The sequence below is a fragment of the Lithobates pipiens genome, unplaced genomic scaffold, assembly GCF_037356315.1.
Source record: "Lithobates pipiens isolate NorthernLeopardFrog02 unplaced genomic scaffold, aLitPip1_a1.2 Scaffold_22, whole genome shotgun sequence".
In the NCBI taxonomy this organism is placed as follows: domain Eukaryota; kingdom Metazoa; phylum Chordata; class Amphibia; order Anura; family Ranidae; genus Lithobates; species Lithobates pipiens.
Window position 1 is genome coordinate 177,032,998 of NW_027507784.1, and position 13,888 is coordinate 177,046,885.

Genomic DNA, 13,888 nt, shown 5'->3' on the forward strand with positions numbered 1-13,888 from the left:
AAAAATGCAGTAAAAAAAAATGCATTTTACTGCTCCTTACCATTTATTCAAGATATTAATATTTTACATGCACATCAGTCCCCGCCCCCAAGGAGTTTATAATCTAAGGTCCCAACTGTGCTTACACATACTAGGGCCAAAGGGAGAGCATGCAAACTCCATGAAGATACTGTTATGACTAAGGCACCTTTCACATGGGACGGATCTGCTGGATGCACTCCGTTGATCTCCGCTGAGCAGGCGGATGACAGGTCCATCTCCATTCACTGTGCAGGGACGGACCTGTCAGAGCCCATCTGTTCTCCATGGGGAGATCAGATGTAAATGGACAGCCTTTCTGTTTTTATCCAATCCCATTTGATCTGATCCGCTGCACGGATGCCGAACATATTGCCATCCATCTGTTTGCCATCCGATCTGTTTGTCAGATCGGATGGCAGGCTGGTGTCAGTGGACACATCTTCGCTGACATCCGCCTGCCCATAAAAGTCAATGGGTGGTCTATTTGGATCTTCCTGAAAAATGGAAAGGCGGATCCGAGCGGGCCAATCACATGAAAGGGGCCTAACATTTCAAACCAGGGACCCTAGTTCTTGGAAGACAGAAGTGTTTCCCTCTAAACCACCAGATTCATTTTTTTATGTAGTTATTTACTGTTTATATTATTTTTTACAAGAATAAAATATATTTTTTTTTAAAGCCCAACAGAATAAATACATCAAAACAAAAGGTGTGCAAAGTTCTACAGTTTATTTTTATTTTAAGGCAGCTACAGTCTAAAAAGCCTGTCCCCTGCTCACAGGGCACAGTGGGAGCATTGTTTTCTGTGTGGAAGTAGTGGTTTATCTGCAGGGGTCCAATACACCCCCTGCTGTGTCAGACCTTTGCAATCAGTGAAAACCATGTTTCCTGCTGATTGGAGAGCTCTAGCTTTGACTCAGCATGGGGACATGTCAGACCTCTGCAGAGTAAATGCTTTCTTCAAACAGAGAGCAAGGGCCCTTCTCTAAAGCATGATTGCACGGGACAGGCCTTTCTGCCCAGGCTGTTTCTTTTTTCTAAGGAAAAGACTTTGCACATCTTTCATTTTGATTCACCCGGAATGTATTTAGCTGTTTTTTAACTAAAAGTTCAGATGGGTTTAAATTATTTTTGCACACCTGCTCTTTAAAGGATATGTTCACCTTTAAAAAAAAAAAAAAAAGAAATACACATTTTTTGGTGGTAAAAAATGTTTTATTTATTTTTTTGTTTTCTTAGGAGCCTGTAAAGCATTGTACCCGCGATTAGACTCCTGCAGGCTGTCACTGTAGCTGTAGCGTACCTCAGATACAGGCAGTTACTTCAGTCCAGGAAGAATCAATGAACTACAAGGATGCTCCCCAGCATCCTTGTAATTCATTGAGTACTACAAGCCGCCAGCCGGAAAGGTTACAGGTTCTTGTAGTCTATTCATTCCCAGAACTCTGTGAATGAAAGACGTGGCCATGTGGGTGGAGCCCCAGACAGCTGCGCCCTTTTCAAATTGTGACAGTGGGGGCAGGGAGAGGATCCCCAGCCCGCTGTCACAGGGGGAAGTTGATGGGAGAACTGCAGGAGTGGGAACATGTTTTATGTTCCACCCTAAAAATAGGTGGAACATGTAACATGTTCCTGAAGGTGAGCTTATTCTTTAAACTTAACATGGGAAAAATTATTCTGATTTCCTTTTATGATTATAGGAATATTTTGAAAAAACTAAATTTAAGAAAATCCCAACCATGCTTACATATGTTTTACTTACTCATAGCTCTGTTTTGTCTGAGGTGCGGTCTGCCATTCTGTCATCTGCCCTTTTCTAGAAGGGTTGGTGTGTCTGTGACTTTATGGGCTGAGCTTGTGAGCATCTGGGGGTTGCTGGTCAGCCAGTTTAAATGTATCCCCAGTAGCATATACCTTTTCTATACCCAGGGTCACTTAATCCATTTCAAAATTACAGTAGCTACAGTACATTTTCACTATTGGAATACTAGTGTTAAAAATGTTTAGTCAGTGGTCTTATGTGCTTCATATGCCAGGGCTATTCTTTAGCCTCAGAATTACCCTGATTTGAAATTCCCCTTTATGTCATCTTGCAGGGTGAAGCTGGATCTCCTGGTTCTCGTGGTTCTGATGGTGCTCCAGGATCTAGAGGTGAAATAGGACCCCAAGGCCCATCTGGTTTAACAGGCCCTGCTGTAAGCAACTTTTAAATTAAAATATTAATGTAACTTAGTTTGGTATAATAAGTTATACACTAATGCATTTATTCTATATTTTAGGGTCCTCCTGGCAGAGATGGAAATCCTGGCGGTAAAGGTGAAATCGTAAGTGTCATTATATCTTAATTAAAAAGCGATGCAATTTTAAGGGGTGACTGCCTGTCAGTCCCATTAGTCTGAACAAAACATCACATCACTTATTTTTAATATTTGTACTAAAATCTGTAAGGTTATTCATGTCAACATGTAAGGTTATTCATGTCAACATGTTTAAACATGTTTAAAAGCTGTTAGTATAAGGAATTTGAAACAAAGTATAATTTGATTTTAAACATAGGCATTTACAGGCATTTAGAGGCTGGAGCATTTAGAGGCATAAACCCTATCACTTGCACGTTTAGAAATAGAGTGATTGGGCAGAAAATACAGCAAATGCGTATAAGCACGCATGAACATGAGCTGTGTTTAGGTGCATTTGGGATTTAATGCATTCCATTGGCCAGAATAAATTAATAATCTAGCCAATATAATGCATTATTGCCAAATGCGCAAAGATGCATAAACACACATGCAAAATGTGGCTTTAGGTGAATTTTTTAAGCTTCTTTTTCCTCCCCTGGTGCAATGACATTCAGGGGAGAAAAATTCCTGTGTGTGTTTATTTATTCCAGTTTTGTAAAGAATTGTAAAATATGCATAGTATGTATTTTAGAACATTTTTGCCATATCAAAAATAGCAAAAAAATAAGAGATTAGCATTTTGTCAAACAAGAAGAAATTCACGTGCACAATGTATACATTAAAGTTGATAAAAAAAAGGAGTGCAATCTTCATTCCACCCAATGAGGATATTTATTCTTCAATATTCTAATTATGTGTAAGGAAATAAAGAAAATAGAGAAGTGATGTGAACAACAGCTTCATTGTATTCTCATTATAAATTTAACCTCACTGGGTTTCAAGGCAATAACTTTATTTATTATTGACATAATATATAGTATGCATAGTGTTAATTGTTAACTCATATGTCATAGATCTAAGCCATATAGTTATCTCTGATGCACATTCACACCTGAACTCCATGCATTACAGTGCCCACATTTTAGTGCATTGAGGCACGTTTCGCTGTAATGCACTCCAACACACAAAGAGGCAAAGCAGTGCTGATATTGTAGCAAACTGCATTGCTATGGAGGTATACTGTAATGCCATTTAAAATGAATGGCACCAAGGTGCCCTAATGAAGGGACAGTGTGCCACCGTTCACATTATAACAGTGTAGTAGTATGAATGGGCACTTAAGAAGAATAGTGAATTATTATTAAGGGACCCAACAATATAAATTGATAGACCTGTTAAGATGTAATTGATTGACTTATTGACTTTATATTTAAAGGGTCCTGCTGGTCTTCCCGGTGCTCCTGGTTTGGGTGGTGCTCGTGGTCAACCAGGTCCCCCTGGTACTAATGGAGCACCTGGTTTAAGAGGTCCTTCAGTAAGTACTGCAAATAGCGAATACTATAAATTATCAGTAACATTGTAGTTTTATACAGAACTTTAAGAATATATTTTAAGACTTGTGCATTGTTTTCTTAGATTCTCTTTCCAGAAAGCTAATATGTATTTTTGATGATATGATTGAATTTTAATTTTGCACCAAAGTTACACACCTACTAAAGATATTTACTTGCTAAAGGTGAATAATTAAATTGTAATCATCAACAAAGTCTGATAAAGTTTTGATAAGAAATTCAGTAGAAAGCATTCCAATAATGCTGTGTAAATGTATCATAATAAGAAGGAGACTTATTAGAATATCCCAGGAAATGAAGCCGATTGCTCTATCGGCATGCTTTAAAGCATCTTTCATCAAACATTTATTGGTGGTAAATTAATCACTGTAATCTGCAGCACTTGCTCCTGGAGAAGTCACCTGCTGTGAATGTTTGTTGAATGTCATATCCTTTGCTTTAAAAATAGGCCCCTAAAGCAGGCCATACATGGGTCAAATTCCAAAAGAATTTTCTTACGAAAACTGTAACTAAGAATTTTCTTTAGAATTTCGCACCGATAGTGGGCTGCAGCACAGGCAGATTTTCATGGCGCCATTGGATTTCAGTGATCGGCATGTTGGGCATTTTTGGAAAAATAAATGAATTTTTAATCACTGATGGGAGAATCGTGCAGGATTTTTTTCTGTAGCAGCATGAGGTGAACTTGAAAGTTTCGTTGGTCGAATTTCTAAATCAATAGTGACACCATTGGATCACAAAAGGCACTAAATTTCAGATTTTCTAAAGAAAATTTATTCGGAATTCGACCCATGTATGGTTGGATAACGTATCCAATATAGAACTCCAACTTACTAATTAAAACTAACACTTAAAGCTCAACTGTGGAAATAAAAAAATAAAAAATACAGTGGCGCTCCCTCCCACATTGTAAGAGTTAAATGCTCCTTAGGTCTAAGGGATCAGGAAAAAGAAAGCTGCTATACTTACCTTACTTCTCACTCTGGCAGGCTCCTTCCATCTCTGCAACCATTCCCCTGAAGCATCTTCTATAAGACGCTCCATGCCATGGTCCCATAATGATGTCATCAGGTACAATGCAGGGCCAATAACCCTGCACTGTATGTGAGGATGGCAAAGGACCACTCACAAACTGGGTAGAGAAGAGGGCTGGAGCCTGCTGGAGTTAGGAATAAGGTGAGTATTGCACCTTGTATATAATACCCTAGAGGTAATGGCAATTTAACCCTTGTAGGGCTGGAGACCCACTGTAGTTTTTTTTATTTTTAGTTCCTGCAGTTGGGCATTAAAGTGGTTGTAAACCCTTACAACACACTTTGACCTACAGGTAAGCCTAGATTAAGGCTTACCTGTAGGTCCAAGAAATATCTCCTAAACCTACACGGTTTAGGAGATATTTGCTGAAAGACAGGCACCGCTGTCTACGGCGCATGCGCCGTAGACAGCGTCGCACAGGTGCACTGAGCGTGGCACCATCAATGGCGATATGCCGCGCGTGACGGCTCCCGTGCGCATGCGCGGGAGTGATGTCATCACGGCTTCGCCGAATGACAGTGTCGGAGCAGCGAGACCCACCGAGAAGATGGATGCGTCGGACTACAGGGGACAGCGGTGACATCGCTGGCTCCTGTGTCAGGTAAGTGACACATAATGGACTACTATGCGATGCATAGTAGTCCGTTATGCTTTACCTTTGCAGGGAATGAAAGAGGAAGTAAACTCATCAGGGTTTACTTCCTCTTTAAATAAAACATAGATCTTACTCACATTCATTTGAAAAATATTTGAAAGCCCCACCTCCACTTCAAGATACTTCTGCCATGTTGCATCTACAGAAGCCCAAACATATGGACATCCAATATATAGCAGGGATTACATCAGAAGTTAGCCTATAACAAACCAAAAAAATCTATTTGAGTCTGCTTAAACAAATATTTTCTTGAGAATTTTAGACTGACAAATGTTAGACACCGGAGCATGTTACACTGGCAAATGTGTACATAAACATTTATTGTGGTTTGCAATTGTTACTAAAAACAGGGTATAGTTGTTACCAGCTAGAACCTGTTATGTTTTTTATTGTAAACAAGAGCTGCGCTTACCCTTTCAATAAAAGTGCAAATGTGTCAATAAAGTGTACAGAGTAAGAGTACAAATAAAGAGCATATATACATTAAAGTACAAATAAATCATGAAAGTGCATAAAGTCCATCAAAGATGTAAAGTCCCAAAAAGTGACAGCTTCTTAAATCCTTGTGAAAATGCCTTCAAAAAGTGCATTTGTGCATCCACAACTGCTCCACACCAATTCACCATCTGTGCCCCCACCAGGGTATGCACTCCCAACTAAGGTAGGTCAATCAGGCTTCAAATCACTACCTCAGTATATACTCATTCTATATTGACAAGTGAATGCATACCCTGGTGGGGACACAGATGGTGAATTGTTGTAGAACAGTTGTGGATGCATGAATGTACTTTTTGAAGGCATTTTTACAAGGATTTAAGAAGCTGCACAGTCACTTTTTGAGACATCTTTGATGGACTTAATGCAGGCTCATGGTTTATTTATACTTTAATATATATATATGCTCTTTATTTGTATTGATTGCACTTTATTGATACATTTTCCCTTTCATAGTGAAAGGGTAAGTGCAGCTTTTATTTACAATAATCAACTTACTATATTATTTTTAGAGCAGCAGCGACCCAGTATTTATCATACATTTTTTAATTTTGTATTTATTCATCTATTCTTTGCGCAAGTGATTTAATATATATTTTTCATTCTCTTTTATTGCTGCCTATGTCCTTGATGGGTAGATTAGATTAACCATCTCTTTCTTCAGTGACCATTGTCACTGAGACAGAAGAGAATGGGAAAGCCAAATTTTTACAGTTGTCAACAGAGCAGAAGGTGATCAGAACCTCCAATGAGAACACTTGCTTGGGTGACAACTGTCAAAGAGAATTAATTTGTACTGTGTATGTATATATATATATATATATATATATATATAATTAGCAATATTTATACTGTATATTCTCTAGAGCAACATTTGTTAATTTGTTGTCTTGTTATTGTTTTAGGGAGAAAATGGCAAAGACGGCGGAAAAGGAGAGACTGGTCCAAGAGGCGAACGTGTAAGTATGAGTCTGTGTCAATTGCTATCTCACTACCATAACTTTTGTGTTCCTAATTAAATCTTTTATTTTTTTTAGGGGGAATCTGGAGCTCCAGGTCCACCTGGAGCTGCTGGAGAAGAAGGCAAAAAGGGAACAAATGGTGAACCAGGCACTAATGGTCTACCAGGAACACCAGGAGAAAGAGTAAGTTGTAACACACAAATTTCATATTTTAATGTGCGCTATATAATTAGACCATACAATGTATGCAGCTTTATAACTTACCATATTTACAAATGCAACATATCAATTTCTAACATAAGCAGAAAGAAAGAACTCCTTGCGGGTCCTAAACTTAATAGGCTAGCACTATAGGATGATCTCAGGCACCACACTGTGCACAGTTAAAATATATATAATCCCAAGAACAAAAACTAAATGCAAATAGTCTTTTCACTATGCAAGGGATTTTTACCTTAGCTTATATATGGTGGCTCCATTTGTTTTCTGTTCCAGACTAAATACATGTTCTGCAAGTATAGAAGAATACCTATTGATCCTGATAGATATTTATTGAAAGCCGAGTTCCATTTGTTTTTTAGTGTATTAAAAGTTAGCAGCTACAAAAAGTGTAGCTGTTGACTTTTTATAAACAGACACTCAGCCGTCCCACGGTCCAGTGATGTGGGTGCATGGAGCCTCGCGCCTCTCCTTCTCCTCTCTGTAGTGCCTTCATAGCAACTGTCTGTGGGCACCTGGCCATGACAGCTTTCAGCTGCATGGCTGGGCTTGCACTGCGCATGAGCGAGTCGTGCTGCGCTCTGCTAGTGGCCAAGCAATCTTCTGGGACCTGTGACGTGTCCCATAAGATTGCAGAGAGGGAGGAGTCGCCTAGGCGGCCAAAAGATGGAAGCAGGAAGTGGAATGGGAAGTCCCTCTTAAAACAAGGTAACCACTCCACCTCCAAAAAAATGACATGCCACATATGGCATGTAAGGGGGCGAGGATTGCTTAAAGCAGAATTTCCACTTTTGGTTGGAACTCTGCTTTAACTGAAATCCTGAAACTATGTTATCAGGTTTAAAAGTTATGTTTTATGAACTATAAGGCCCCTCCTACAACGCTGCTACTTTATATGTGAAGTAGTGGGTCAGAGTTGTCACCCTAGGTGAAGAAGGAAAAAAAGGAAATGATTGCAGCCACAACATATAAGGACTGGTAAACTGCAATATATAAATTTTTTTGGCTTTAGAAACACTTTAGATTTGACCCAGGACTCCCCAAACAAGATACATTTTTCTAGGTTTTAAAAACTGACTTGGCTGTTTTTTGCATTGGAGGTTTTGTTGCCAGAAATGTTAGCACACTCGGTTTTGGCCCAGATTAAATTGATTGTATTTTTTGCACCTGAAAAACAATAAAAGTAATTTTTGATCCTTAAAGGGGTGGTAAACCCTCGTGTTTTTTCACCTTAAGGCATTCTATACATTAAGGTGAAAAAACTTCTAGTAACCAGCCCCCAGCCCCCCCATTTTACTCACCTGAGACCTGGAATTTCCCAGGGTTAGGATGCGCTCTTCCTCTGCCCGGGATTCTCAGCTCTTGATTGGATAGATTGATAGCAGCGCAGCCATTGGCTCCCACTGCTGTCAATCAAATCCAATGAGGCGGTGCTGGGGTGCAGGGCCGAGTCCGGAATTCTGCATCTTTTGTCACAAATGCTGGACTCGGGAGCGTGTGCAAAAGGTAACCCCCCAGGAGAGTGCTTCTCCCAGGGGGTTATACGATGCAGGGAGGAGCTACCAGCGCTGCCAGGAGACCCCAGAAAAGGATGATTGGGGCCACTCTGTGCAAAATGAACTGCACAGTGGAGGTAAGTATTACATGTTTGTTATTTAAAAAAAAAATTGAAGCTTTACAATCACTTTAATTATATTGTAACCTCTAAACCTAACCTTGAACTTTAGTCTAATCTATCAGCCCACCCAATACTTGAACCTGATCTCTAAACTTTGTTTGAGTTTACACCCCAACATTAACCTTTAAAGGCAGGTCAAATGTATACTATCACAGTAATATATTCTAGCATCACCTACATTTTTTTCCTAGTAAAAATTGTAATGACAATACCAGCAATCATATATCAATAGTTCATCTAAATTGCACTGTAGGGTGTGTCGTGGGTCTGCCAATGCTGGATGCAGAAAATCTGGAATCTGCACTACAGGTTTAAAGGACTATTAGGTTACTCATTAGAGTTCCTAGGGCTTGTTTTGTATTTTTTAGGATTTTAGTATTCAGAAAAATACCTCTATAGTGCATGCTACTATGTGATAACTCTTGGACATATTTTGCTGTATTTTATTTGTGAGTCTGTTAATGTACATTGCTGACAAACAGAAATAGTTTGAATGGTTTTGAAATCTGCCTCTTGCTTCAAAACTCAAAATGAAATAATTTAGAAAATGTTAAATAAATGTTATAAATTCACATAGTGTAACATTGTTGTTGAAGACGTTCATACACATAACAATACACATATGCACATATACTACAGGAAAGTAAAAAAAAAATCTCTTGAAGAAGGAACCAAACTAATCAACTTAAAAATGATAAGAAAAGCACATTTTATTTTTATGCAAAGCTTTGAAATTAATGTTCAATATACACATTTTTTTGTGACATTTTAGGGTACACCAGGTTTCCGAGGTCCCCCAGGCAGCAATGGAGTTCCAGGTGAAAAGGTATTTAAATAGAACCTTCTTGGGCTATTATTTTAATCATGAAATTCTATTATAGCTTTTAAGCCATTATAACCATGTGTGTTTTAATAGGGACCTGCTGGAGAACGTGGAGCTCCAGGAACCGCTGGGCCAAGGGGAAGCCCTGGGGAATCTGGAAGAGATGGAATCCCTGGACCACCAGGAATGAGGGTAAATATGTATTCTATGTATTTATAATCATAATTTGCATTTATTATATATTAGAGTAGCATTTATATTTGCATAATTACATATATGTGTAAGTATATATATATATATATATATATATATATATATATATATATATATTGTGATTTTAGATGTAAGGAAATAATATAAACACTAATGGGGGTTTATTCTTATGCAGACAGAACTACTTTTACTGCTTAGGTTGAAAAGCTTAGGGACATACCTAATTAGAATCTGTAAATTATTACTTTTGTCATTGAATGTAAAACTGCATGGTCATTATGGACGCCTGTCAATGTAAAATCGACCTACCTTTGAAAATGTTATGTTAATTGGAAGACAATTCATTCAACTTCCTGGTGGTTTGCTGCCTACCACCTAGATCAGGGGTGAACAAAAAGAAGAAATGTCTCCCCTGGGACTTTTTTACAGCCACAATGATAATGGCGGTGAATGATTTATGAAAAAAAACTAATTTTATTTGTACAGGCGTACCCCACTTTTAAGTATGCAATGGGGTTTATTTACTAAAGCTGGAAAGCGCAAATCAGGCTCACTTCTGCATAGAACACAATGAGCTTCTAACCCCAGCTTGTTCAATTAAGCTTTGGTAATAAAACCTGGAAGCTCATTGGTTTCTATGCAGAAGTGAGCCTGATATAAATAAACACCATTGTGTACTTAAAAGTGGGGTATGCCTGTACAAAAAATATAAAAGCAGAGTAAAAAATAAGCAAATCGAGGGGGCGTGGCCGGTCGTGAAGGAGGACGGACGCTTCGAGCCTGAGCTCCGCTGACCTCCGCCGAATCGAGCTCCATCCTACTCCGGGGCATCGGATATCTACCCCAAGACCCCGCTACCAGCGCCCGGATCATCAGCGGCTCCCCTTCGGGCCGTTTTGGATCACAGCGGCAGCCGGCATCTCTTGCTTTGCGACCCGAAGCCGGCGCCATCCGCGAGGCTACGGCCGCCATCTTGCGGCCTACACAAGCCAGGGATCCTCCGGACTGAATTACCGCCGTGGGCGGCGAGCGTGTCTGCTCCTACGCACCCCACCTAGCTGTCGGAGCGCAGGCGGCGACATCCCCGGCCGCTGCGGGGACCCGAAGCTACCTCCGAAGCCAGGCCTGAAGTCGGTGTCACCCACGAGGCCCTGCCGCCATCTTGCGGCCTACGAGGCCCTAGGATCCTCCACACCCGAGTGCCGCCGCGGACAGCGGAAACGGAGGCCCTCCCAGCCCCAGCAGAGATCCTCAAGACCGCTGGGCAGAAGACAGAGGGTGCCTGGAGGCATCCGGCCTCACCCACGCAACATCCAAGCTCCAGGAGTGGAGGTAGGAGGCGGCCATATTGGTACACCCTAACCCCCCAGTAGGCCCCGCGTTCCTCCAGAGCCAGAGTCTACCCCCTCCAGACCACGCTGACATCCCAAGAGGGGAAGTGACCCTAGGGGGCCCCACAATGGTCATGTAAAGGGCCAGCTCCAGCATCCGGAGGGCGAACAGGCGCACATCAGGGGACTTCAGTAAATCCTCACTAACATGGGCAGATCCACCAAGAGCTCCTCCACACCCCGCACCCACAGAGACCCGGGTACCCAAGCCTCTGGCAATATCCCGGAGCTGTTTCGCACACGCCAAACAACGCATCACGAAGTGGCGCAGGCGTCCCAAGCCTCACGAGCCGCATCCCCGGCCTCACTCAGTGGCCCCCTAAACCCGACCATGGACGGGGATGACTTTGGACCCGGTACCCCACACCCCAGTCTCCTGGACATCCAAAGAGACCTCCAAAAGGTGGCCCTAGACCTGAAGCGCACTTTCACAGAGGCGATCTCCGACCTGAAAGCGGATTTTCACGAAATGACCAACCGGCTTTCTGAGGTGGAGGAGACCTCCCGGATGCAGGCCACAGCGATCAAGCAGGTTCAGAAAACCTATGACTTGCACCTGCCACACATGTTCGAGCTACACAGACAAGTAGAAGACCTCGACAACAGGGGACGCAGGCACAACGTACGGGTGAGGGGAGTCCCGGAGGGGATAGACCAGAACGATCTACCTCAAACGGTCTGCTCTATTTTTAATGATCTACTTGACCGGCCCGCAGACTCTCCCATTGAAATGGAACGACTACATCGGGCATTAAGACCCCCTCCTCGGGATTCGGAACCTCCCAGAGACATTGTTTGCTGCATTGTGAATTTCCCCCTCAAGGAAGAAATTCTCAGAAAAGCTAGAGACAGAGGGCGCATACTATTCAACGGCGCTGAGATAAAACTCTTTCAGGACCTGTCACAGATTACCTTACAGAACAGGCGCAGCCTGCGCCCCCTGCTGGAAGTGCTCCGCACTCGCAACATCCCATATCGCTGGAAATTCCCTTTCTGTCTCTCAGCGTCGGCTAGAGGTCGCACCGCACTACTTCGGACGCCTGAGGACCTGCCCTCCTTCTGTGAGCAGCTGGACCTGCCTCCAGTGGATCTGCCTGAATGGTACTCCTTCTACTTTCCTACAGAGCCTTGGAAGCCAGTCTCGCACGACGCATCGCCTAAGGCGCAAAGACACCGCTCCAGGCGCCGCAGACTCGAACCCATGTCACCTGGAGAGAGGCCCTCTCGCAGAGACTCGTCACTCCGCAGCCCGGGTCCGGCGGCCACCCCGTGACGGAACCATCCTCTGGCTTAAGACGGTGCAGAGGCAGATCGCTCTGCGCACACACAGACTAGCCTAACTCGGTCATCTTTGATATACTTTTGGTTTTCTTTTTTCTTTTTTTTTTTTTTTTTTTTTTCTGCCTCTTTTTCTTGTCCGTTCTCTAGTTTCCCCTCACAGGAATTCAGCCTTCATCGCCGCCAAGAGGCCGCAGGGACCTGGTGTACTTCTGGAACTCTCTCAAGGTACTACAAACCCATTGTCAACGTGGAGTCAGGTACTTTTCTCACCCCTACTACATCTTGGCCAGGACACTCATACCCTTTGGAGCCCCCCCCCTTTTTTTTTTTTTTTTTTCTCCCACCCACGGACGCTCGCTATGACATTTTCTAAGGATCCTCCGGGGGGAAGGGGAGCCTGGACTCTGTCCTCCCCCCATGCCCCCCCCCCTTTTTTTTTTTTTTTTTTGTGTGACTTCTGATGTTTTTGGTTCCATATTTCTGCCTGAATGGGGATATGCACTGCACATGGAGGGCTGACAGGTGGGGGGGACCGGGGCCCCGGCCGTCGGGGGGTGGCCTCCCTGGGTTTTTTTTTTTTTCTCCCTTCTTCGCGCTCCATGCGCCATTTGGGGAGGCCGAGCGTAACCGCCCCCCCCCCCCGGTGGGGGCCCCGGCCCCCTCCAAGCAGCTCAGGGGTATGATGTATCATATATAGTGGATGCTAGGCTCTGCAGAACAGCATACCGTTTGTTCCTATAGCAGCAGATTACTAGTTGACCTTACGTCTTGGCTTTTTCAAGCACATGAGTCCGGAGCGCTCACCAGGTCCCTTAGCACCCCTGACTATTCGTTTTGATACACTAATGATGTACTAAATTGCTAATCCGTAGTATCGATGCTATAAGCAGAATTTACTGTATGCTGTCTGTGTGTCGCAGAGCACTGTGTCTGGCTTTCCCTTTGGTTTTTCGATTATGTTATCTTATGCAAGGGTTTATACTGTTCAGTTGTTCTACCCAGTTCATTGTTTTAACAGCTTATTGGTTCCTCGGGGAGGTTGTACCCGACACATTAAGGCCGCCTTTCGGTCAGCCCCATACCCTCACCAGGAAACCGATTTGGATTTTTGTGCCCCCACTCAGTACTGGCTCATGATCACAGATCGCCCTCTCCGATGTTGGAGCGTTCGCTCCCCCTAGGGTTTACGTCCACCCTACAGCTGCCCCCACGGGCCCTAGCTGACATCCCGGCCCAGTTTTCTTTCTAGGTGGACAGGAAACCTCCACGTCCACCTCCGGTAGTTCTGTCCACAGACTTTGTCTGTGCCCTATTGGACCTGTCATACACTATCTATTCCCACCCCACCCAGCCCCCCCCCCACC

At 42.9% G+C, this 13,888-nt stretch overlaps 1 protein-coding gene across 1 annotated transcript in view; it reads left to right on the plus strand.

Annotated features, from left to right (window-relative positions):
• Positions 1-13,888, plus strand: part of COL3A1 (collagen type III alpha 1 chain) — a 119,373-nt gene that overhangs the window by 70,294 nt on the left and 35,191 nt on the right. Inside the window, exons 16-22 of the mRNA XM_077448668.1 lie at positions 2,118-2,216; positions 2,301-2,345; positions 3,637-3,735; positions 6,863-6,916; positions 6,995-7,102; positions 9,589-9,642; positions 9,733-9,831. Of these exons, the coding sequence (XP_077304794.1) occupies positions 2,118-2,216; positions 2,301-2,345; positions 3,637-3,735; positions 6,863-6,916; positions 6,995-7,102; positions 9,589-9,642; positions 9,733-9,831 (558 nt within the window). The remainder of the gene's footprint in view (positions 1-2,117; positions 2,217-2,300; positions 2,346-3,636; positions 3,736-6,862; positions 6,917-6,994; positions 7,103-9,588; positions 9,643-9,732; positions 9,832-13,888) is intronic.